This window comes from Parasteatoda tepidariorum, chromosome 4, assembly GCF_043381705.1.
Source record: "Parasteatoda tepidariorum isolate YZ-2023 chromosome 4, CAS_Ptep_4.0, whole genome shotgun sequence".
Lineage (NCBI taxonomy): Eukaryota > Metazoa > Arthropoda > Arachnida > Araneae > Theridiidae > Parasteatoda > Parasteatoda tepidariorum.
In genome coordinates, this window is record NC_092207.1 from 20,666,102 (window position 1) to 20,692,922 (window position 26,821).

At 31.7% G+C, this 26,821-nt stretch overlaps 1 protein-coding gene across 3 annotated transcripts in view; it reads right to left on the reverse strand.

The window, feature by feature from the left end:
- Positions 1-26,821, reverse strand: part of LOC107446312 (beta-alanine transporter-like) — a 153,058-nt gene that overhangs the window by 10,571 nt on the left and 115,666 nt on the right. For all 3 annotated transcript variants that reach the window (XR_011636552.1, XM_071179490.1, XM_043042739.2), the window contains exons 4-8: positions 21,113-21,281; positions 6,445-6,571; positions 4,043-4,170; positions 3,138-3,352; positions 1,782-1,960 (exon numbers count right to left, since the gene is read on the reverse strand). Coding sequence is in view for 2 of the 3 variants with exons in the window: in XM_071179490.1 (XP_071035591.1) it covers positions 1,782-1,960; positions 3,138-3,352; positions 4,043-4,170; positions 6,445-6,571; positions 21,113-21,281 (818 nt within the window). In the remaining variant the exon portion in view is untranslated. The remainder of the gene's footprint in view (positions 1-1,781; positions 1,961-3,137; positions 3,353-4,042; positions 4,171-6,444; positions 6,572-21,112; positions 21,282-26,821) is intronic.

Below are 26,821 nucleotides of genomic sequence, written 5' to 3' on the forward strand. Positions count from 1 at the left end.
TTAAAATGCAGAATATTAGTGAAGCAATATTTGATAATTTATTTTGCTAATATGTTTCTTATTTAGCTAATGTTTTGATTTTTTCACCATGTACAATCTAAATAGCTAATATACTTTTTTAAAAGCCAATAAGAACATTGGTAGAATTCTTCTACATAAGTACAATACTATGTCTTTGATGATAAAATACTATGTCTTTGATGATAATATACTATGTCTTTGTGCTAGAACATTGTGTTCATTGGCGAGCGAGCGCAGCGAGCCATTGTTCACGGCGTGAACTACATAGGATTGCGTAGCAATTCTCGGGGGTTGGCGAGCGTTAGCGAGCAGGGGGCGGAGCCTCCTAGTTTAATAGTAATGTTCTTTACGGATTGATCACGAATATTGATTGCTACTGATTAATTATAGTATCGCAATCTCAATTTTTTTTTCGGATTTATTTTAAAAACTGATCATTTGAACCGTTATAAAAATCACGTAATTTTTTTGTGCATAATAAGGATATTTATATTCTCATAAAGTTTACATTTATCTGTAAATTGTATAAAATAAGTTTATAAAACTCAATTTCGAATCTGTTAAGCCTAGTTCTAATTCATATTGTTTTTTTCTCGTTGCTCTGACTGCATGTTTGATAAGCAAACTAATGTTATTTGAAGAAATTTGGTATGCATGTTTATACTATATTAAATAGTATTGCCTTATATTGCAGTCTGAAAAATAATTTTACTGACTCTTATGAGCATCATATCTTTCTGTAATTATTAAGGCCCGGATTTTGATGACATTTGCATTTTTTTGCATTTTTGGACATTTTTTGTCTTTTAGAGCATTTTTTTAGATTTATAGGGCATTTTTCTTTAAAGTTTTGGGGCGTATTTTGCATTCTAATGTATTTTTTAAAGTTTTTTGTTAATTTTTTTCCAATTTTTACTATTTTTTATCTATTTTCATTATTACACTGGCTTCCAAACAATGAAGAAAATCTATAAAATATTAACAGGTGAAGCAAAGTCTTTTCAAATTGAAGAAGAATTGTCAGTAAGTGAGACCGTCTTTTTCAAGTACGCACCTATAGCATCAGTAGACATTGAAAGAAGCTTCTGCAGGAATGAAAATTTACTTTCAGACAAGAGACGCTCGTTTACATTTCAAATTATCAAAAAACATTTAATAATCCAATGTAATTCTGATATTTAGTAATATTATGAGATGGAAGTTGTTATATCCATTAAAGTTTCTATACAAAATAAAAATATTTTGGTGTCAATATATTTTCCTTTTTTTGTTATTTTAAGATATAAAACATATTTTTCAAACTTTAATAAACGTAGAACAAGTATTGCATTGCTTTATATTTTTTAAATGCTCAAAATAATTTTAAAGACCAAAATATTTTTTTAATTCAATATTTTTACTTTATTTAAGGCATTCTTTGCGCAATTTTTGCATTTTTAAGGGCATTTTTGGCCCTCTTTAAGGGCATTTTTTTCGCTTTTTAAGGACATTAGTTGAGATTTTTTAGGTCATCAAAATCCGGGCTCTAGTAATTATAAATAGTGTTGCTGAACAACGAACATGGTGGCAGCTACTTTACATCAAGTAATATAAAAGAACATATTTGGTATGGTGAAATACCTAGATCCGAGTGTTGTGCATGGTGTTTCACTTCACCACTTTAGTATAAAATAGTTGCTGCCATTTTTAGAGCTGATTTTTTTTTAAAGAATAGTATTACATCTGTCACATTGCTGGTAGGTATAACAAAAGTATAGTACCTGATATATGAGCAGAGGTAGGAAGACTGGGCAGGCTAGACTTATGATTTCTACTAGGACTAATGCTGGCTCTCTTGTACCCTGCGGCAGAAGCTCGGCAGTCCAGAGGGGCAGAACAAAATATGAAATTGAAACACTTAACTTTGTACACGTGAACAGCGATATAGAATTAGTCTTACCTGAAAAGTAAATTGAATACTTTTATAAGATTTTGACACGTGGTACGAGATGTAATAAAGATTGTTTCATACAGTCACTTCGAGAAAAAAGATGTTACCATTTAAATTTTTAGGAAATTCTTTAAACTGATAATTTTTAATGATAATGGAAAATAATTTTTAAAGCTACTATCTTCATTCCCGATTCTCAAACGTTATGCTCGCCAAAACACTAAACGAAATCGATTAAATAGTGCTCTGAAAATCTAATTTTTTAAAAAAAAAAAATTCGTCTTTTTATTTCCTTATTTAATTTTTTAGAAAGAAAAAAAAGATAATGACCTTGGAGGCATTCAAGTGGAACTCTGAATTTTTCTATTTAAAATTGCGCTCTTAAAAATAATGTAAATATTAATGTAACTTGCAATTCAATTTTTTTTTACTATTCAACAACATAATAAGTAATAAACTTCATAATAAATATTTTCTATTTGCTGAAGGAGAAGGCGACGCATGCAAAAAGTAAAATTGATATTAAGGGACACAAACTTTTGAGACCAAACTATTGGGACCATATATTTCAAATTGGACCCCATTGGTTCAAATGCCCCCTACCCCCAATATTTTATTTATTTATAACCGTCGTTGAACAGCTGGCTCGATTTTGGGCTTACAATGACTAATGTTTTACTTCGCAGCCTTGTAATTTTAAACCCAATCCATAAGACAATCTATCGAAGAAAATGTAGAATTATTCAGAAACAAATTTCTGTGTATGATTTCCTAACTTAAAATATCGTCTGCATTAATAATAAACATACAAGGGGTGATCAAATGAAAAGGTACGAAACGACGTAAAAACGTAACAGTTAAATATTTGCATATTCCGCTATGGGAGAACGTAGCGAGACNTGTGTATGATTTCCTAACTTAAAATATCGTATGCATTAATAATAAACATATATGACATTAGGCTCTCAAACCATTAAGATGAAATCTGAGCACTTGAAAATCCGATCATTAAACCAAAAGTTATGCTGCTTCGTTTATTTTTTTCCGCTTCGTACAGAAGGTATTACATCGCTAGCAGTAAGTAAAGTATTAATCGCGAGTCTCAAACCTAATTATCTTTTCAAACTTATTAAATAAAATTTATTTTACAGTACTGAGGTACTTTCCACACTAATGTTCGACTTACTTCGTCTTCTTGTTGCCATAGTGATGCAAAGTACCCCTCCTAAGGCACATGAAACGCAATAGCAGCACCTACGACTGACAAATTTTAAGATGATTGAGGCACAGAACCAACCAGCTATCTCGGTTAGGGCAGAAGTGAGAAGATTAGAGTGAACATCACCCTGCAGCTCAATACATAGATAATTCAGTCCCAAAAAGGATGCTGTACTCGTCAACCTAAAAGGAAACGATAAACTAATAAAGCCGAAAACGTATATGGGGAGAACAGCTATCGACAATGATACGCTACAGTACTCCCCCACCAGAATTATAGCTGTGATAGAATTCGATAAACAGGATAGTTGATTCATCGCTCTTTTGTGAGAAGCCGGGAGAGCTGTATTGAGATCATCATACTTTCAAATGCTGATCGGGAGAGATGTATTAAGTTGACGGTCGTGGTCACTCCTGTGTTGCCTTTAGCAGTCGAGTGTATACGTTGTGTGTGATCGAGACGTGAGGAGGTGGATAACGTCGCAGTCACAAGTAGCATGTCAACTGTTCAATGTGGACTATTATTTGAAGTAGACGTGTTCAGAAATAAGTGACAGTCAGACAAACGTGTTCTCATCATGTCCGGGTCACCAATGCGAGGAGAATAATATTTTTTGTAGTGATAGATAGACTACACCGATTTTAAAAGTATTTATTTTAATAGCATAGAATTAATCTTTATTGTTCTGAAAAGATTTTTTTTCATTATTAAATACTGATATCGTTATTGATTCAAATATTTTTTCTAACTTACTGATATCGATATTAACGATAATTTTTTTTCTTCCAAATATGAATAATATCAATTTTTTTCTTCGGATATTTTACTTGCACATCAAAAAAGTAAAAATTATTATAATATATTAAATTTACCAGCTAAACATTATGACAATTATTCGTTTACGGTAGCCTTGTGCTCGAAAAAGATCCTTCGTCGCCTCCGCTTGAGTCTTGGGTTCATTTTTGTGTTCTTGCAAACTTTTTTCTAAAACAAACTTCCTCTGAAAAACAAAACAAATCTTTCTTATTAAGAAATAGTAATAATTAAAGCAGAGAAAGAAGTATTTAAAGTAGATAATAGTTTTAATTATAGCTAAATTGCATTTAAATGAAGCTAATTAGCCGAAAAATGGAGGATTAATGAGGGATTTCTTTTTTAAAATTTTGAGTAAATTCTCTCTAGAGAGAAAGTAATCCTTATGAAAGCATGATAAATAGTACTAAAAAAAATCAGCATTTTGCAGAAATAATTATGTTTATTAGAAATAATAGTTATGTAAAAGAAATACAAATGCGTTCTTCAGAGATTATAATTATCAGGTTTTATTATTTTTATAATTACGCATTTCTAATGGTTAATGATCATATTTTTTGGGCTATGTTTTCAACGTTTTGTTATTTAAAAACATTTAAGAACTAATTATAAGGAGAATAATTGATGAATATTGAAGATTTATGTCTAAGAATATTTATTTTTGCTTCATTCTTTTTTGGGGCAATTACTTAAATATATATTTGAGGCATTTTTTTAACATATTAAATGAAAAAAAAATTATATTTAATCATCTTTATCTTTTGCGTAACATTTTAAAAACTACTAAAAATAAAGTTGCTGAAATATTTTCCGAAGTGAAGTTTTAATCCCTTAAGTTAAAGATATTTGTGTTAATTAGTACTAAATGAAGTTAAAAAGATTTGTCGCTATAAAATTATATATGTTTTTTTAATTAAATAGTTCTTTGTTCTTTCATTATTCCTTGTTAAGCGTCGTTTTAAATTTTCTGCAAAAAGAAATGTTCATGAAGTTTATATAAAAGTTTTTTTAAAAAAACTTCTGCATGTTTTGAACAATTAATAAATTGTTTTGACTATTCCTTGATGTCTGTTTTAGGTAAAAAAAAAAGGACTTTGAAGGAATAAGTTATTTTCAAGGGATTAAGCGTTAGCCTTCAAATAAGGTGATTTGGGTTCGAATCCATGCGGTGGCTCGTTAATACAAAGTTTTGCTCCCGGTTAGCATCGACAAGAGTGCTGACATAATTATTCTCAATGGTGAAAAAATGGGTTATACGAATACCCCTGTGGTTAGGCTAACTGTGGGAGGTTTTCATGGTTTTCCATCAAAAAAACCTCCACGAGGACTATTTTATAATTTTACTACCGTCGTTGAACTGCCGACTCAATTTTATGAGTTTACGGCTACCAATGTTCAAAGCCGTAGCTTGTAATTTTGAAACCAATCCAGAAGACAAGGGAACTGCAGGATTAAGTATTAGAGGATACTTTGGCTTCGTAGAGGATTTTTTGAGGGAACTAACCAGAAGACTTTGATGGAACTCTTTATATGTAGAGGAAAACCACGAAGTCCTCCCATGGTTAGCCTGACGGCAAGGGGACTCTAACCCATGATCCTTCTACCACTGCTGATATTTTACGTTGGAACTATGTTCGGTGCGAGCCGGATGTGGAATTCGAATCGATCAGCCATCTCTGGGATTCGAACCCAGATCACTTCATTGAAAGGTGAGTGCTCTATCCCCTGAGCCACCACGGCTCGAGTATGTGATTTAGGGATTTTCTTGTCTTCTGGATTAGGCTCAAAATTTTAAGGCTATGGAGTTTGAACAGACATAATCATATTCAAAATTTGATCGGAAATTAAAAGTCTTATTTAATCTTTAGACTGTGCCCTCGCTTCTATAATTATTATGAAAATAGGAAACGATGATAGATAGTCAAGATGATAAAAAAAACAAGCTGAATTTTTGGTGAAATCTTGGAGCGTTTTTATAGATTTTTTATTTTTAATATTTAAAGAGTTATTCAGAACCATATATTACATAAATGTAAAATATTTATTATATCAGGTATTATACTATAATAATTAGACCGAATTATTAGACTCACTGTAGTGTTTTAATAATTGCATGTTTTGCGCAAGTTTATATGCAATACTTTTATACTTAAACATACATGTCATGGGTTGTTATTCAGGAGATCTTTTATTATTTTTAATGTATTGCATTAAAATGTTAAGCAATTGATACATGAGCGTAAGCAAGTACAAACCGGTCTCAGCCGTGTAAAACCAATAATGCTGTATAGTATCACCTGATAATTAAGATTGGACTACAAATCTTACAGTGCGTCTAATAGTTTGGCCAGAGACTGGAAGTGTGCTTGAAACATTCATGATTACTTAAAACGAAAAAATAAGATCGGAAACATAGCATTATACTTTGGAAACATTTATGTATGAATGATATATGCGTTACCTTCGTTGCTACTATGAAGTCTGGTGTGACATTCTTCCTGTTGATGCGGGCTATCGTCCTTATCAGCCTTATCGTTTCTTCAAACCTGCCTCTTGCCAACAGCCATTGTGGAGACTCTGGAAGTACCCTGACAAACTGTTGGATTATTGCGCTACGCTTCAGCAAAAATACACACAGCAAACAAAATGGAAATTAAGCACTTCAATTAAAATAAAATAAAGGAACCGTATCACTTTATATCCGTCATTGAACAGCCAATCCAATTTTGGGTTTACGACAACTAATATTCAACTCCGTAGAATTTTGAACCCAATCCAGAAGACAAGGAAACTCCTGGATCAGTACCCCAGAGGTTTCGATTTGTTATGGAAACATGGATGACTTTGCCACTCGACCGACTTAACGTGCATCAATCACCATTTACTACATGGAGAGTCTTCGGCTGACTGGGATCGAACCCACAAACTCTTGGACATAGGCCCAGTGCCCTGCCAACTGGGCTATCTCAACCCAACTTAACACTTTTGTATGTTTTGTACTTAGTACGTCTGCGTTCTCCTTACGTATATTCTCAGAGTATGCGAGCCTGTGGAAGTGCTTTTTTCCTTCTGCCGGTCCTGAACGGGTTACAGATGTGTCCAGAATCAAGATAATTAAACGATCTTAAATCATGGCCCAGTACCCTACCTACCAGACTATCCCGGCCTTAACCGTATAACTTTTTTATTTTATATCCGTCGTTTTTGGGTTTACGACTACTAATGTTCAACTCCGTAGCCTTGTAATTTTGAACCCAATTCAGAAGACAAGGGTATTACCTGGATCGAGTATTGGGAGAAATTTGCCTTCGTGGAGGACTTTTTGATGGAACTAACACGCATTTGCGTTACATGGAGAGTAAATCCTTGAAAACCTCCCACGGCTAGTCGGAGATCAAGAGGGCAGTAACCTATGAGCCTTCTACCACTGAGGATATCTCATATCGCACTGTGGTCTATGCGAGCCGGGTACCGAAATCGTATCGATCAGCCACAGCCAGGATTTGAACCTTGATCACCTCATTACGATACAAGCGCTGCTTCTCCTATTGCTAAGATATTTTTTTTTATCTAACCGTCGTTGAAAAGCCGACCCAATGCTTTAGGTTTACGACTACTAATGTTCAACTCCGTAACCTTGTAATTTTGAACCCGATCCAGAAGACAAGGGTATTACCTGGATCGAGTATTGGGAGAAATTTGCCTTCGTGGCAGGCTTTTGATGGAACTAACATTTGCTTTACATGGAGAGGAAGACCACAAGAACCTCGATCGATTAGCCTAACGGCAAGGGGACTCTAACACATGATCCGTCTACCACTGAGGATATTTCACGTCAGCACTGTGGTCGGTGCAAGCCGGATGCAGAATTCGTATCGATCAGCCATCGCCGGGATTAAACCCCGGTTCACCTCATTGGAAGGCGAACACTCTCCTCCGAGCCAACGGGGCTCTAACCGTATCATTTGACAAAAAGGACGTTCATCAGGTAAAATGAAGTACTAAGTTAAACATATAACTAGACAGGAAGAAAGATATTAACGCAAAATAAAGCCCAAAGTTTAATGACTCACAAAAAATGCATTTGAGGTAAATCTATAGCTTAAAAATGTAGAGTTTTGTATTGGTATGTGTGCGTCTCACTTATAACTCCAGAACAGTTTGATCGATTATCTTGAAATTTAGACAGTGGTTGCAAGGCGCAAATGTATCCCCGATAATAAATTATATTTGTAATTTTAAATTAGTTCGTTCGGTAGAGAGTATGAAAAAATTGATTTTTTTTATTGGCTTAGAGCTCGTCATTCATAAAAAATGAAACTTAATGCAAATTTCTTTTTTTAAATATTTTAAGGATTAACAGCAGTGATATTTGTAGGCTTATAGTTCTCATTAAAAAGATTGTTCATTATCGTTATTAGAAATATATTTTCTTTTAAAAAATGTCATATCTAATTCATTAGAATTTTATTTCAAACCATTTCACAGGGGCAACCAAAAGATTATATAAATTATGTATTATATAATGGATCTAAGTACACTGGTGGACAAAATTAAGAGATGGAAAACATTTTCGCACATTCATTCGCACATGCAAGATACCCGCACACCGCTCCATGTGTTTGACAATGGTTCTGTGAATGCCCAGAGGTACAGGCAGGAGGTCCGAGAGCCCTATGCGCGTCTTTTCAGTGGCGCTGTTGGCCCTGAGTTCATTTTTATGGACGACAATGCGCGACCACATAGGGCTCTCATGGTTGATGAGTATCTGGAGAGAGAGGATATTCAACGAATGGATTGGCCAGCCGAATCCCCTGACCTGAATCCTATTGAACATGCTTGGGATGCTCTTGGGAGAGCTATTGCGATGCGCCAACCTCCCCCCAGAACCATTCTGGAGTTAAAAATTGCTCTGGTGGAAGAATGGGAGGGTAATAACTCCTTTATTAACAGCATGCATACTCGTTGTGCATGCTGTCTGTCTGTCAGGGGTGACCATACACCATAGTAGAGGCAACACGCACTGTACAAGCCTCACTTTTATTGTTATCTTTTATCCTTAAGTTCAGACTACATTGGATTTATTGGCAATAGGTCTTGCCAGTGAATGGCACTTTCATTTTTGTTTTTCATACTTTATTATCATGGAATAAGCTATATCCATACCAAATTTCATTTATTTATATTTAGTATTTTTTGAGATATTTGGGAAAATGTCTTCCATCTCATAATTTTGTCCACCAGTGTATAAGCGGAGTTCAAAACTCATTACTAGTTATAAAAAGTACTAATTCGTTAAATCCGTTTAACAGTACTTTACGCGCACAATCAAATGGGTCACGTCTTGATCGTTCGCACAAAGGTTCGATATACGAGCAAGAGTCGTTTAGGTTCAGACGATAGAGCGCTTGCCCTCCAATGAGGTGACTCTGGTTCTGGACTGACTATGATCGGCCGATACGAATTCTGACTTTGCTGACGCAAAATATCCTTAGTGGTAGACTGTTCATAGATTAAAGCATCTTTGCCGTCAGGCTATCCGTGGGAGGTTTTCGGGGTTTTCCTTCTCCATGTGACGATAATACGGGTTAGTTCCCTCAAAAAGTCCTCCACGAAGGCAAATTTCTCCCATTGCTTGACTCAGGAGCTACCTTGTCTCCTGTATTGGGATTTTAAACAATACGGAGGGGAACATTAGTAGAAGTTAAATTGGAATAGAGTCGGCAGTTGAACGACAGTTTTAAAATGCTTCAACAAGTGTCTGACATATGAAAATAGATTGTCACATAGTTGATATAGTGGACATACTCGTTGATATTGTGACTGTTAGAAAGATTTTCTTTGGATCATCAAAATGCATCATTAGGAAAGATCGAGACAAGTCATCAAGAAAGGGGCTATAGCTTATACTGCCGAATATATACCAATAAAAGCTGTGTTAATGTAGTTCGTGATCTATCCCGTTATTGTCTTTGGCCCATCAAAAAAGATGAATCCTATATTGGAATCATTATCTTATCAGTTTATCTTTAGCTTGACATGAACAGTAAAATCTATTTAAAGAAAACCCTCCTTAAATTTTATTATTTGTTTATAAAATGGAACAACTAAAAGATAGTGGAAGAGTTTTTTTTTTTAAATCGCTATTCTATATACGGAGATTAGAAAAGAAAAATATGTTTTATTTTAAAACAAAGCCACAAAAAAAAAATACTTGACTATTTTTTGAGGTCAAATAAAAAGTAAGGGACATGATTTTTATTCTCCTAAGCTTTCCGTTTTTATGAATATCTTGTAAGGAAACAAAATCCCTCGGAACGACAATTCTTTCAACTTAATCCCTGGGATTCAAGAAAATTGCCGTTTACTAAGTCCAATATTTCCCTAAATGTCTTTCTCGTGAGGGAAAAAAAATTAAGACGCATCTATTCAAATAGCAAACTTTGCAAGGAAAACGATTGACTTCGTTGTAGAAAATGGCAATTTTATCGTTTCTGCCGACGACAAGATTTTAGATAGTGCCCAGAAGGTTTAATGGAACGCGATATCTCGGTGTAATCGATTTTTGCATTAAACACTATTTGACTTGTAACCGCAAAGTACACGTCATTAGCTTTTCCCGGCAAAACTGCATTATCCATGCCTTGTGGTGTTTTTTAAATGGATAGCGGGGTGAAAAAGCTAAGCTTATTCAAGACAAAATTACGAAGTTTCTTTGTTTTTTACTTTTTTTTCTTCTCCCTGTTATCTTTACTTTTCTTTGATGCTTCGTAAAGAAATGCAACATCATTTGTTTTAGAAAGTTTTTACTTCAACCGGCGGTTGAATAAATACGCGAAGGTTGAAAGTGCCTAACAGCAATGTTTTTCTTGTTAGACAGAGGTTTGAATAAAGTGGATTTTTTTTTAGAAATACAGCTACTTTGACTTCTGAAAGAAAATTTCGGTATTAAAACGTTACGTAGTTTAATTCATAAAAACGAATACGAGTTTAATGACGCTAGTGAAAAGAGGATTTTATAGATAATCTGTTTTTAATTAAATTTATTTATAAATTTTAATAACAGAATGTTTACAAACTTAGTAGAATACTTACAACAAAAAAAATTAATTTAGTCACTGATTAATTTAATCACTTTAAAACTTAATTAATTTACTATTTTATAATAAATAAACGCATTTTATATATTTTTTAAATATTTTAATGGCATTTTAGATCATAAATATTTTCTACATTACCTTAGAGATGTCATTTTTCATACAAGTAACATTTTAAAATTTCTGGAATTTACCAGAAATTCATTAAATTTCTGGAAAATTTATATTTCAATTTATATTTAATAGATAGATTTCTATCACACATAAACTGTGATGAAAGTAATTTGTTTTAGCGAAAAACTTTAAAGTACATAACACCCACATATATACTTTGGAGTATGAAACTAAATCTTAAAAGTAAATAGCTGTTTCAATAAATGAGATATTTGAAACGTTTAAAAACTCGCAAATTATAATTTTTATCCTATCCCCATAATAAGTTACTATTGCTACTGTTATTCTTTTAATTTAATAACATTAATTATTATTAAAATGCAATTTTGCTCTTTAAATTTACAATTTTCGGTTATTACGTGCTTTGGAATTCTTCAATGCGAAAGGTATCAGAAAACTATTCACGTAAGATAGAAAAATTACATTTTTTAATAATTTTAAATCTGTTTTAAAATTTAACATCATCAAAAATCTTCGGAACGAAAATTTAGGTATTAAAACGTCACGTAGTTTAATTTATGAAATGCGAATACGAGTTTAATGGAGCATAGTAAGAGAGAGTTTTAAAGATAGTCAGTCTATAAGTTTATTTAAGAGTTAAAATAGCAGATTATTTACAAACTTGATAGAAGAATACTTTTAAAATAAAAAATTCATGTATTTAATCCCTCTAAAACTTCATTTATTTACTAATTAAAATATGATCTAATATCTAAAACAAAAACTTTAATTCTAAGCTAAAGACGTATGTGCATGTTTGAAACAAATAAAGGTTGCGGAGCAAGTCAATTTAATTAAAACATTTCAATCATAATACTTAATTCTGATTAAGAATTTTTCCAAAATGGTATAAATATGAATAATAAACTATTGAAAAATAATTGAAAAAGTTGTATCTCTAATGTACACATCCACCCTATCCTAGAAATCCGGTACTTTTCCTGTACTTAAAAATTATGCTTAGTGTTTAAAAAAATAGCAAATATTGAGTATGGAGTGACTCGTTTTTGTTAAATTTGGCTTGAAGGATGAAAAAGAACATTTTTGTTGTGACAGTTTTCTTGGACCGGTTTTCAAGCTGTGTCCATTTTCTTAAATACGCCTTTTTAAGGTGTGTCCAGTATGAAAAGCTGACCGGTGAAATATTTAAGCACATTTTATACACATACTTAGAATATTTTTTGATAAATGTTTATATGATAACTCAAGTTCTGATTCTATCCAAACATTTTTAGACACTAATATTTTTGAGGTTTTACGCATACAAACATGTTTATTGCCGTTACACCATGATTTTCAACTTACAAATTTTAACAAAAATAATTTCAGTTTAAACGCAATTTAAAAAAAGAATATTTAAGACATAAAATAAATGAATTTTAATCATCAAAATAAGTGAAATTTTTGTTTCTCAATGAACGTTTTCTGGGAAAATTTCTTCTAGTGTGTTGCGAAGCTTATGTTTTAATGTTATGACTTATTTTTTTAGAAAATTTGATTTATAGCTATTTTTCTTACCACCACATGTAAATGTTTCAAAATTTTATATAGAAGTCATAGTGCTTTCGTGGTGAAGCTTTTAAAATGTTGATATAATCTTCTAAAGTTCTACGAGGGTTGCTATTTATATTTCTGGCCTTGGCAACAGTAAGTGTTGCTAGGCGACCGCATACGATTTTAATCGAAAGTTTGATATTTTTAAACATAAATTCAGCAGACGATTTACCATTATAGCTTCATTTGTGTTGTTGANTTGAAGGATGAAAAAGAACATTTTTGTTGTGACAGTTTTCTTGGACCGGTTTTCAAGCTGTGTCCATTTTCTTAAATACGCCTTTTTAAGGTGTGTCCAGTATGAAAAGCTGACCGGTGAAATATTTAAGCACATTTTATACACATACTTATCATATAAACATTTATCAAAAAATATTCTAACTCAAGTTCTGATTCTATCCAAACATTTTTAGACACTAATATTTTTGAGGTTTTACGCATACAAACATGTTTATTGCCGTTATACCATTATTTTCAACTTACAAACTTTTAACAAAAATAATTTCAGTTTAAACGCTATTTAAAAAAAGAATATTTAAGACATAAAATAAATGAATTTTAATCATCAAAGTAAGTGAAATTTTTGTTTCTCAATGAACGTTTTCTGGGAAAATTTCTTCTAGTGGTTGCGAAGTTTATGTTTTAATGTTATGATTTATTTCTTTAGAAAATTTGATTTATAGCTATTTTTCTTACCACCACATGTGAATGTTTCAAAATTTTATATAGAAGTCACTTTATTCTTGTGCTTTCGTGGTGAAGCTTTTAAAATGTTGATACAATCTACTAAAGTTCTAAGAGCTACAGTTTTTCATTGTTTGACACTAGAAAAGAGTAGTAGTTGACACCTCTGATGAAAAAGGATTTCAGTGTGAAAAATATCTGTGCATACTATTTCTATTTTTCTATAAAAATGAAATTCCCTTCAATATTTAAATCAATTTCTAAGTATCAAAGAGAAAATTTATTTATAAAATACCAAAAATATTTGCCTTAATTTAAATACTGAAGTAATGTTTTATTAGTTTATATATAATGTCTTTAAAACATCATGAAATGTATCACGTTGATTTTGCGAACACGGCGCTGCCTTTATTAATGTTTCGTTATTATTATTTTTGCTTACTTATTTTGAAGTAAGAAATAAGTTACAAATTTATTAACATAGTATCAACCATGAAAAGTATTACGTAAAATATTCTTTAAAGAAGTAAAGATGTTTAAAAAAATAACCGAGAGCTTTTTTGCATCGTTTTCAATAGAAATGTTTTTCAATTTTTTGAAGTATTTCATTTCACATATATACAGGCAATAATTGTTTACGATAATATTGATGTTATTAAAAGATTTCAAAATGTGTGATTCGAAATTATAAATAATAATCAGTCGAAGTATTTGATATCTTTGTTATATCAATCATCATTTACCCGAAAGCTCAACTAAAGGAGAGGAAACAAGAATTAGAAGAGGCCGAATTCAAGGTGGCTTTTACAATTAACCTTTTGCATACGGTTGGTATAACAGGTGGACCATAATGGCGGACTTCAGCATACTGAGTGCCGTAGGCAAACGCTTAAGACATATATCATAAAGTCATATAGCAAGAAATCGCATGCGATGACACTTGCTCTAACTGTAATCAGAATGGACACAAGATAGCCGAATGTGGAAACAGAAGCCATTGCATTAACTGCAAGGAAGCAAATTAAAAAATTGGTCTGAGATATATCACGATTCATGGAGCTCTTCAATGCAGTTGGTGAGAGGAGGAATCCAACAATAAAATAAGCGTAGGATCCTCCCACATTCGATGTAAATGTTTTACTGTTTTATCAATGTAATTTTAATTCTTTGTTAATATTTTTTTTTTGGTTCGCAGACCTTCCAGGCTAGGGACCACTCAGTAGCGGTGTCTCTCTGATGTCGGCTTTGACAGGTTAGCAGACAAGTTAACACTTGTCCTGTGGGTGTTGGGAATGTGCGTGAATGCTGTAGTCCTCCTTTGCCTCTCGACAAGATTTGTTATGCTTTTTCTCGTCCGTGACTCGGGGCCTTGTGCCTTAGAGTCAGCGATTGCTTGGTTTTTCTTCCATGCTATTGTGGTGTTGCTTCGTGACGATTGAGTCTTCACGCGGTTTTATTGCATACTATAGTAATCATAATTGATTGTGATTACTTGAAATCATTCCTCTTAGGCATTGCACCCAAGGCCATCTCAGTCAGTTTATCCCATCTAAATTTATTGGATGCTATATTTCTCCCTCTGTTAACTCCCAAGTCCGCAAACAACTTCTCTACTCCATCAATGCCCTTGCCACCTTATGTGAGAAATCTTGATAACTTTTACAATGTTAGGTTCTTTGTATTTTGATTGTAACTCATGGTTGTAATGTATTCTCCAGGTTCCGTTTTCTCTTATTGCACCAGAAAGTTTTCTTAATATTTTTCTCTCGAAAGTCGTCAGTTTCTCTTTGTTCGCTATGTTAATTGCCCTGCATACACTGCCACAAAAAACTATTGGTCTCACTACTGTCTTGTACAACTGTATGTATGTTTAAACTTGCTATAATTGCAAGAAATCGTGATAACTAGTCTGTTTATTTCTTACAATAAATATATTTTAATTAATAGAAATGAATATTATGATGATATTAAAACTAATATCCCATTATAATAGAAAAATATAGATACATTAGAAGAAAATATTTTTTTTCTCTCTGACAAACTTTTAAAACTTTTGATGTAGTACACAGAAGTCTCACTAGATGAACATCTGTGGGAGGTTTCATTTTAACGGCTTTAAGAATTTTAGATTACTTGGATTTCCTTTCAAATAACTAAAACTAATAGAAAATGAAAGCAGAGGAAAATTTGCATTTTTACAAGAAAGAATCAACTTTCTGGAGTGAAAGTAAAAAAAAAAAAATGTTTTCTATCCATATTGATCCTCGAAAAATGAATAAATAATCACTTCAATTTTCAATCCATAGATTTTTATTGAAGATGACAAAGATTGGTGAATAGTTTTTCAAAGAGCTGTTAGCCTGTCTTTTTGAAAGATGCTACTTTTTTCAAAAAACTTTGACCATTAAATAGTTGGAAAAAAATGCTTCTTTGGTAATATATTGGTTCTTAAAATTGATTATGGTCAGGCAAGCAAAGATGAGTATTTTGAAGCTAAAAGTTTTCCTAAAATAATTTTGAATTTCTTTTAGAAACTCTATTGAAATAAAAGTTTAAAAAAAATCTAAATCAATTTATACAAAACAAAATGAAATATAAGTTTTTATCTAAAAAAACATTTAATGAATTCTAAGACTTTATCGATATATCATATTACATTGCTTTGGTATCCTCGTTCAGATGTTTTCTCTGCTATATTCTTAAGAGTAATCAATTACAAATCTTTAATACATAGGGTAAAGAGAAATATAGGGCATGCGATAAATTGTATGCCCTAAAATTTTCTTTGTCTCATCATTAATTGTTTTTTCAAGGGATTTCAAAACAATTAATGATCAGCCACACTTTCAAAATGTTTAGAAGAGTACCTTTAGCTAAAAAACACCACAATTTCCTTGTAGACATTAAGTTGTTTTGGTTTTTACTTGCTTTTCTTTTTTTTTCGTGCTACAGCCAGTAGTAGGCCTAGGTTTATAGAATAAAGTTTTTTCAAACTTTTCTGTTCTTAAATTTGAATAATGACATTTGCAATCTAGAGGAAATGTTATTGTTAGGTCTTTTGTTAGAGCATCTAATTATCTTTATTTAGATCTTCCTCAGGGTCAATTTAAGATTTTCATAAAACTTTTATTTTCATTTATTCTTTCTAGATGGTTCTGCCATTTCCAGCGTCACGAATTTTAAGAAAGTAATGGGAATACTTCTTTTGTTTAACCGAAACGAGAGAACATAGTTCAGTGACGTAATCCAGTAGAAAAGAAACATGATTAGATATTTTTCTACCTGTAAACTTGACCGAAAGCGTTACGAAGGAACCTGGTCATTTCATAGACTTGAAGGAAAAATAGGTGGTGCGAAATTGGAATACTTTTAGACCATTTTCTAAAAGAGGTAGCAATTCAGAAAAAAAGAGCCTCTCAATCAGGTGACCCAGAACCGCGGTGACTCAGAGAATAGAGAGTTCGCCTCCCTATGGGGTGACCCTGGTTCGTGTCACAGAGATGGTTGATCGATACAAATTCTTCTGCCAGCTCACACCGCCCATAGTACTGACATGAAATAGCCTTAGTGGCAAGCCAATCATGCTTTAGAATGCTGTTGTCATCGAGGAAACCGTGACTGGTTTCGTGGTTTTCTACTCCATGTAACGCAAATGAGGAAAGATTCAATGCAAAAAAAATAAAAAATACTGTCAAATTATTTGATCCAGGTGTTCTCTTATAATCTGATTTTGGTTTAAAATTACAAAGCTACGGAGTTGAACTTGACTGCCACAAACTAGAAAATAAGCCAGCTGCCAAATGAGAATAAAATAGGATTAAACGGATGATAACATAAAATAAGATTGAACGGCCAGGTAGGTTCACTATTTTTTCTATTATATTCTTATACTATGAAACTCAGTGGAAATTTTGAAAATTAGTAAAGTATATGCCTGGTAAAAAGTTTAATATAAACACGTTTAAAAAAAAATGTCACTTGTCATTTTTTTTATCCAAATCTCTTGAATTGATGACCAGGTGGTGACGAAAGACGTAAGTTTTGCGTTAAAATTTATCTATTCAGGGTCAAATTATGAGCTGATGTAGGTATATCGAGAATAAGAAATAATATAAAGTTTTCACTTTTGCACAAATCCTTTTAGATCTTGGGTAAGTAAATTTGAAACGTAAAATAAATTAATCTCATTAAAAAAAACTATTCAATTTTGACGTAAGTACCCTTAGTTCATATTTTTCTAAGTGCGATGACGTTTTTTACAGTTCTATATTAGAAATTGGCCCTCCTCTACGCCACCTCTCTTCTCCGCCTAAGTTCTCGACCATATAGTGCGGCAATGGCAATGACTTTGGTTTTCTTGATTACTGAAACTTCTTTAATGATAACTTGAGTTAGTCCTTTTATATTTCCTCTATTTCCTGGATGCATAAGTTAGGATATATTTTTTGTCCAATCAAATGTATAATTTTTTTTGAAAAAAAACCAGACATTATTTTGATTATGTACTGAAAAAAATAATTAGTCACTGCAAACTCGTTGACATCAAAAAGGAGAAAAGAAACATGACAAAGTAGGCAAAGAAAAAAATTAATCTAAAAGATGAAAAAGGAAATATATATTTTTCAATACAGGAGAATAATCAGCATTGTCAAAGAAAAGAAATAGTTTCATTAGTGATATATGCTGCTTGGCGCAAAGAAATAAATAATTACAAATTCAGTTTCTTTTCCAGAGAATTTTGGCATCGTTTTCTATTTTAAGCCATATAAGAACCGAAAAATCATTAGAAAGTAAGAGGAAAACTGTTACAACAAAACACATGTCTCAAACACCATTAAATACAATGAACAAAAAAATACAATAATACAAAAGGATGTCCTTTCCTTATCAATTGCAGATTTCTTGAAGAGGTAATATTTTTCTACAGCGTTGGCGACCAACTGGCGGTTGTCAAGAGCATATTGATTGACTCGAAACGGAATCAATGAGCTTTTCTGTCATTAAAGAAGGAGTAACTTGGATATCACTCGTGTTTTGCATAAGGAATGATTTGTGGAGATCGCCAAAGAATAACAAAACACTCATTTGTTTGATGAGTTTCGGATAAAGAAAAATCTATGAATGAAAAGAAGGCTTTGACGCAAAAATGGACGACAGAGTTGATTTATGTATTTTGAAAGAACGTTGTAAATAGGTTCAGAAAAGGATGGGAATGTGTTAGAATCTCCTAGGTTGCTGGGACATTAATCTCCTAAAAAAATTCTGCTAGGATGTAGCGAGATAAAACTTAATATTAATGAAAAGAGGATTTTCTTTTATATTTCGTGTTAAGTTTTTGAAGATTTAGAAAATTGCATAAAAGATATGTTGTATAAAAGATACCTAATATTTTTTATAATACAGCCCCGTGATATGCTATAAAATATCGATGCATCTTCAATATCGTATCATTTTTCTTTTTTTTTAAATTTCACTATTGATAATTTACAACATGTATATCTTCATGATTCAGGGGATAGAGCATTCGCCTTCCAATGAGGTGAACCGAATTCGAATCCTTGCGATGGCTGGTCGACACGAATTCCGCATCCGACTTGCACCGACCACAGTGCTGATTTGAAATATCCTCAGTGGTAGACGGATCATGGGTTAGAGTCCCCTTGCCGTCAGACTAACCGTTGGAGTTTCTCGTGGTCTTCCTCTCCATGTAACGCATGTGCGGGTTAGTTCCATCAAAAAGTCCGCCACGAAGGCGATTTTCTCTCAATACTACTTGATCCAGGAGTTCCCTTGTCTTCTGGATTGGGTTCAAAACTACAAGACTACGGAGTTAAACATTAGTAGTCGTAAACCAAAAATTGAGTTGGTTGTTCAACGACGGTTATAAAATAAAAAGTAAAAAAATAATATACATCGGTAATGTGCTGCCCCCAACGAATATCGAATATAAGGTAATTAGCGACAATTATAATTTTTAAAGACAGAGGATATGATTGGTGCACATCGTTGGCGACCAACTTGCAGTTGTATAGAACATATTGATGGACTCGAAACGGAATCAATGTGCTTTTTCGTCATTAAATAAGGAGTAACTTGGACATCACTCGCGTTTTGCATACAGAATGATTTGTGCAGATCGTCAAAGCTCCAATTTGTCTCTCTTTCTCCAAAGCTCCAATTTGTCTTTCGCATAAAGTAGAAAAGTCCACGAATGAAAAGAGTGCTTTGGAGCAAAATAGTTTCCGGTTTGTAAATATGTTGGGAAAAGAGTGAAAATGATTTTGAATCTTGCAGAATTCTAAGTCTATAATTACTTTTAAATTTCAACTACATTGCATCGAGATATAAAGAACACATTTTATAGGCTCTTAAAAAACTATTTAATACACGAAAAAAAGTAGCCTAGAGGTTCCAATACCTTTTTCCATGCAGCCATGGAGCCCATATATTATCGTCCTTCTATTAGCAAAACCCTTATGTCGGTAAAGTTCATAAGCAATAAAAATACTTATTATCCAGAGAAAGTCAATTGATTATTTTAAAACGTTTAAAGTACGTAAAGTGATATAATTTTATCGTGTTATCAATAATGCTTTTAAAATCAGATTTTGTGTCAGATAGTTGAATTTGCGCTAGACTGGAGAGGCGTTTGGTCCAGTTCTGAATTAGTGTTTGATGTAGGAAACTGCTGAATATGAAGTTGAATTATGATCTTATTTAAAGTGAAAAAAATTAAAGAACTGTTATAAAGGTTGAAAATCGGTTATCAGGAAAATTTGATTTGAGAAAGTTCAATGAAAAAAAAATTGAAAAGTTTGCCGGGAAATAATAATGAAATTTTGGGAAATGCATATCTTTTTCATAATCTAATCAATACATTGTTGTCAGAATAAATATACATTTTATTTTGCATTTTGTTTTTAATAGTATTTTACTTAAATAATGTTTTAAAAATAATTTAAACAAACATAAATAACGAAGACATTAATATTTGATAAAATACAAGAAATGATTAGATATAGTTATAATTACAGGTACCAAAAGTCATAACTGATAAAAAGAAATCTAACTCCCTGTAACCCTTACATGGAACCCTTGTTTACCGTTTAACATCTTTTGGGAACAACTGGCATAAAGAAAGCTAATTATTTTAAATTAGGCTTTGTATTGCATTGACGCATAGAAAACTATCCATACTTTTTTAAATAGTGAAAAAGCGTTAAATTAGAAAATACTTAATAGTATGTCTTACAATAAATATCAAATACCTTGTTGAAGTGTACCAAATATCACGATAGATTACCAAACATATTATTACGAGCAAAGTCAACAACATAATTATTAAATACTGTAATATCACGATTATCACTGCAACGAATTTTACAAATACAATAATTTTATACATATATCAATTATTCAAGTTATTATCGTAAGTCAAGTTATTATCATATGGCTGGTTATTATCGTAAATAATATAACCAATTTCGATCTTGTTACATCGATAACGTTATGGATCGAATATTATTCTGAACGACATATTATTTCTATCGACATATTATTCTGAACGTGTAAAAAAAACACGTCACAGTAAAAAGAAATGCTATAAAGTAGTAAACTTACCACCAGTACAAGAAAAAGGCAAAGAATGGTAAAGAAGAAGCGAGGGCGACATTATGCCAATCCCTGACCCAATATACCATCACAGTTATGAGTACACCTCCCAGGCTGCGATAAAGATAAGTAAACTGAAGAGCATACCCCTTCCATGACGATCCCATCAACTCTTGAGCTGGAAAAAAAATAATAGAAATGATTTGATATGGTGTTCCGAGTGCTAAATTGAAGATCCAGTTATTGTAAAAATGACATTTATTTAAACAAGTAATATGAATTTTTTTTTTTGAAGTCAATTCCTACTTGGATTAACAATGAAAATATTTATTTTAGTTTCTTTTTATTAAATAATAAATTTTTTCTGTCCCATATAAAACTAAAATTAATTAAATTTAATTAATGAAATAATATTTGAAAAAACGGTATTAACATCAAGTGTCATACACTACAAGTTTTAAAAAAATGTATTTGAACTTGAATTGACGAATTAAAAGTATTTTATTAACGATTGAAAATTGGAATAAGATATAGGGAGAATGTAAACTAATAGTAAGAATTGAATAACATAATGCTTTTCATCTTTCAAGTATACAAGACAACGTCAATTCCATCTTTTTAGACGACTTTTTTTTACGATGACATAAAAACTAATTTCATAGTAGGATGTTCTTTAGGCGATGAAAATGTTAAAACACGTTCTAGAACTGATTAAAAACACAACTGAAAATATTAAAACATGAACTAGGACATAATTAAAGCACAACTCTATTTGAAAAAACTACCAATAGTAACATTAAAAACTTAACTTTTTAATAATCTTAAACATAACAGTTCTACCAAATAATAAACATCATACTGAAGAACAAATCAAAAACTGAAAACCATCGGTGGCGTAACTAGATCACTTAAAAAATACAACAATAACGAAGGCGCAACTGGATCACCCATCGTTTCGTAATTTATTATCGTTTTCAAATTCAAAAAAAAATAAATGATCTAGTTCATCGCTTTGAACAGATATAATTCAAACCTATATAACAGTAGAGATAATAGATATAGTATCCCATAACGAATAGTCCACATTTCTCAATATAAACTAAATTCTACTGTCCACTTTCAGTCAATAAGTCCCAAATTTTGATTGTTACGTGCCTTTTTCATGGACTACTATTTCATTTTGCTAATAAGCTTTGTTTCTCAAAAATATTATATACTTCCTTCATATAAGTAAGTCAATTATTATCTACTTTCTCTTTGAGTTTTTTGATTTTAAGAATGTTATATACCTCAGTCTATTACCTTACTTATCAGATGTAGAACATTGAAATAAAAAACAGTGTAAATATCATTTGCATACATTTCAGAAGAAATAACTACATTATAATTTTTGAACCACATCGAAAATATTTAAATAGCTAACTGGGCAAGAAACATATCGATAGAAAAAAATCGAACGAACAAGAAAAATGGAATATCTCGCTTTAAGTACCTATGTCTTATTCTTGATTTAATGAGATTCATAAATCAGAAAATTGTGTTCTCTTGTTCAGAATAATTGCCTAAATTAGCATATTCGTTCTTTCAAAAATCTCTTACGTCATTCACAAAACATTAAAACACTTGTAAAGTAAATTAAATTTGACTACATACAAGTTTACTAAGTGCAAACGAACATGGCAATTTAAGATGTAAAATGTATCTGTCTGGTACAGCTGTTCGGACCTTTATTATAAATTCTGTAAAGGTTTCAATGTAATGGGCATATTACAGACGAACAACCCATTATATCCATGTAGGATGCTTTTAAAATATCATGTTTGAATGGAAAATGGAATGGAATCAGGCATAGCAATAAGCATTTATTTAGAAAGGAAAAAAATTAAAAATGTATCTTAAAATATTTTCTTCTTCTTTTTGATTCGAAAAGATAATTTGTTTTTCTTAAATTGCATGCAGATAGTTACTTTTTAATCCCAATGGATTTATCAAGCAACAGACTACATAAAAAGTATTAGACAGCATTAGAAAGATAGACGTACTATTTATTGTGTTTTACATAGGAAGTTATTTCTTCCACATTCCAAAGTTAGTTACAAAATTAATCGAAAGATGCCGCCTTAGCTTGGAAAATTTAAAAACACTTGATGTCAGGACCCTCCGACTGAAATATTTATTTATTCAGACAAGAAAGTAACTGATTTTTAATATTCCAGAAAACTTATATTTCTATCTTCATTTTTCTATTATCGATTTTATTTTAACTGATTTTATGGACATTTGGAAATATACCAATAAACCTTCAGTAAGGATTGGTGTATTACATATATCAAAACAGTCTTATGTATCGTTTTAATATATGTTATTTAGAATTTCTAATTTTAATTTTTGTCTATAAAACCGTTTCAATATTTGTTATTTAATTATCCTTCTAAAATTTGTTATTTAATTGAAGAATGGAGTTAAAAAAATACAGTCTTAAATGTAACTCAAAAGTAAAAGGATAATAAGAATGAAATGTATGTAACAAGTTTTTCTTGCTTTCCAAATGTTAGGACATGATTTTAGAATAATAAGAGATGATTTTTTAAAAACTCTTTTGATCGCTTCATATGGACTAATTACAATTAATGTGTGTGAGCCTTTTGTTTGATTTGAAAATTAAATTTAGATTTTTTTATAAATATAAATTGAAACTTACATGCCTAGTTTATAAAAAGGCAATAAGATTAATAAGACAATAAATGGCAATATAAAATTTAAAATGTTTGAAGAACATTGAAATAAGCTGTATCTGATACTTAAAAAAATATTAAACATACTTCGAGACATTTTTATTTCATTCTTGTAGACACATTTAATTTCCTTTTTTTTATATCTTTTGAACTAAGTTTTTGTTTTTCGTATTTTGTGAACTCAGGTTGTGAAAATACGTATGCATATCCGCACCAAAATATACTGTAATTTTAAATAATAAAATTTGAGGTTCAAGAGAAATTAGGTGAATAAATTTTGAGAAATTAAATTTAAAAAATAGGATATACGATATACGAAAAATAGGATATACGGTAGGATATACGATACGATATATTTTAAAATTACGATAAGCGCAAAATGTATTATAAGTTCATGGGCTAGATTTAGATAATTATCACTTTTTAGAAATAATTGACACAAGTTAATTCTGCAAGGAACGAGTTTTTAGCTAACTTGAACTTGCAAAAATAAATTTTACTTACAAATAAGAATAATATATATTTTGGGCTTTAAATGAAATAAGCAAAATGCCTTAAATAAATCACTAGCTTCACGTTGTTATGTTTTATTCTGTAACAATATTTACGTCAATACAAAAATTTATCTATTTGTACATAAACTATTAGGTCTTGAAAGTTGCTTGAATAAAAGGCACATTGATATGGTCTCCCTAGCCTGATTTGTCACGTGTCAAGTATTGATTCCATTACATCCTTATATCCTACAAGTATTTCTACTACATAAACTAATAATAAGATAAGAACTACTTCAATCAACCAAAGGTTTTTTTACCACACACATAACAACGATTCTTGCATAAATTTGCGCGGCATAAAACATACCAATGGTAAAATACGGCTAATAAACTGAGTGAAAAAGAAATTGATGTTTATTGCAAACACAATTCACTGTGATTGCTCTTGAACGTTCCAATATTGATCGACAATTTGAAAAAATCAATTAAAAGAGGAAAATCAAGAAACTTATATACATTTCGCTGCGTTCTGCTAATGAAATGCATCTTTGTTTCGCTTTATTATTACAACATAATTCAATTCTTTCTCAGTTGTTAGCATAGAAAACTGTTTTTGTTAGTATGGAAAACTGTTGTTGTTATTATAGAAAACTGTTTTTGTTAGTATGGAAAACTGTTGTTACTATAGAAAACTGATTTTGTTAGTATGGAAAACTGTTTTTTCTTCTTTTTTTTAAAGTTAACATCATTATTTGTTGACGAAAATTGTAATTATTAAAGAAATTAATAATAATAATTATCAGATTCAATAAGCAGAGCAGTAAACCGTGCTTTCTCATCTTAATCTTTCATTTTTCGTGAATAGATTTTCAAATAATTCCCACCCGCTTATTTTCTATTCAAGCTGTTGTTATTTCCGTTCCACTGTTTTCTACCGATTTCCTCCTCTACCGATTAACGCCACTGGTGAAGATGGGACTTTAATTAAAAACCAATTTAAAATACTTGATTTACTTTCATTGAAAAACGTATCGAAATATCTACACATTTACGATATATAATAAACTAAAAAGGAAAATATGTTATAATAAATTTAGTGTTTTTAATGCATAACCACTGCAACAAAAAAGGGACATGAAATTGGATTCATCTGTATGAGAATCTGTGGACGAATCGAGCAAGTAATGAGCTCGAATCACGAAAAAACCAAAACGGAAAGTGACCGAACTCTCACGAACCATTCCGAATGTGGGTTGTAATGACGCGTAATTAAGACAACACTGCAAAATATAGTTTAACTGACGTTATTTCATAAGGTTGGCGTGGATTCGCGTATCATAATGGTTTAATATATTTTTGCAAATTTCAGTATCATTACCTAACTATCGAATAATTTCGTTTGAATGAGAAGATAACTGTAAACATTAGAGCCCCTGAATTAGATTGAATTGATAGTATAGGAGCCTTAGTAAACATAATATAAAGTAATATTAAAAATTATCTGGCTAGCAAAAGCATAAAAAAAAAGAAACAAAACATATAACGAGATAAAATAAAAGCACGTGATTTTGATGAGAGAGTTGTTGATTTTTGAGAAGATTGGCTTTTGTTTTTGGAATTTGAGGTTTAAACTAACCAGTTACGAGCTTTCCGATATTTTTGCAAGGTTGTTACTAACCCGTTTCGGGTTTTCCTATATTTTTGCAAGGTTGTTACTAACCCGTTACGAGCTTTCCGATATTTTTGCAAGGTTGTTACTAACCCGTTTCGGGTTTTCCTAGAGCTATCCGATATATTTGCAAGGTTGTTACTAACCCGTTTCGGGTTTTCCTATATTTTTGCAAGGTTGTTACTAACCTGTTAAGGGTACTTTAATTTTGTTACTTTATGTGTAGTTTTCAAACAAAAGTTGCTTTTTTTTATAGAAAAAACTGTTTCTAAATATAGTGTGGCGTAACTACCACTACAAAAGTTTAACATCATTCACTAGTATATAAAGCATGCTAACTTGATTCTATCACGAGGTACCTTTTGATAGATGACGGTTGGCTTGGTCGATAGCTCCGCCCCCACATTGGTGACCTTCGGACGTGATCTGCTCACGCAAGTAACGCCCACTTCGCAATTTCTTAACGGTTACGCCTACTTCGATGGATAGTCCACATTGAACAGTTGATTTGCTATTTGTGAATGCATCATTCACCTCCTGCGCTGTTGCTTCTCAGTCTCGTCCCGAACATTCACACATCGCCTACACTCTCAACGACTGCATACTCTCGACTGCTAATGGCAACACAGGAGCGACTTCGACTGTGATGTTAATACACCTCTCACATTCAGCACTCAAAAAATCCGGTGACTCTCTCCCGGTCTTTCACAAGTACATCAACTAGTGAGATCTGTTCATCGAATTATATCTCTGATAAAATTCTGGTGGGGGAGTACTGTGGCGTAACTACCACTACAAAAGTTTAACATCATTCACT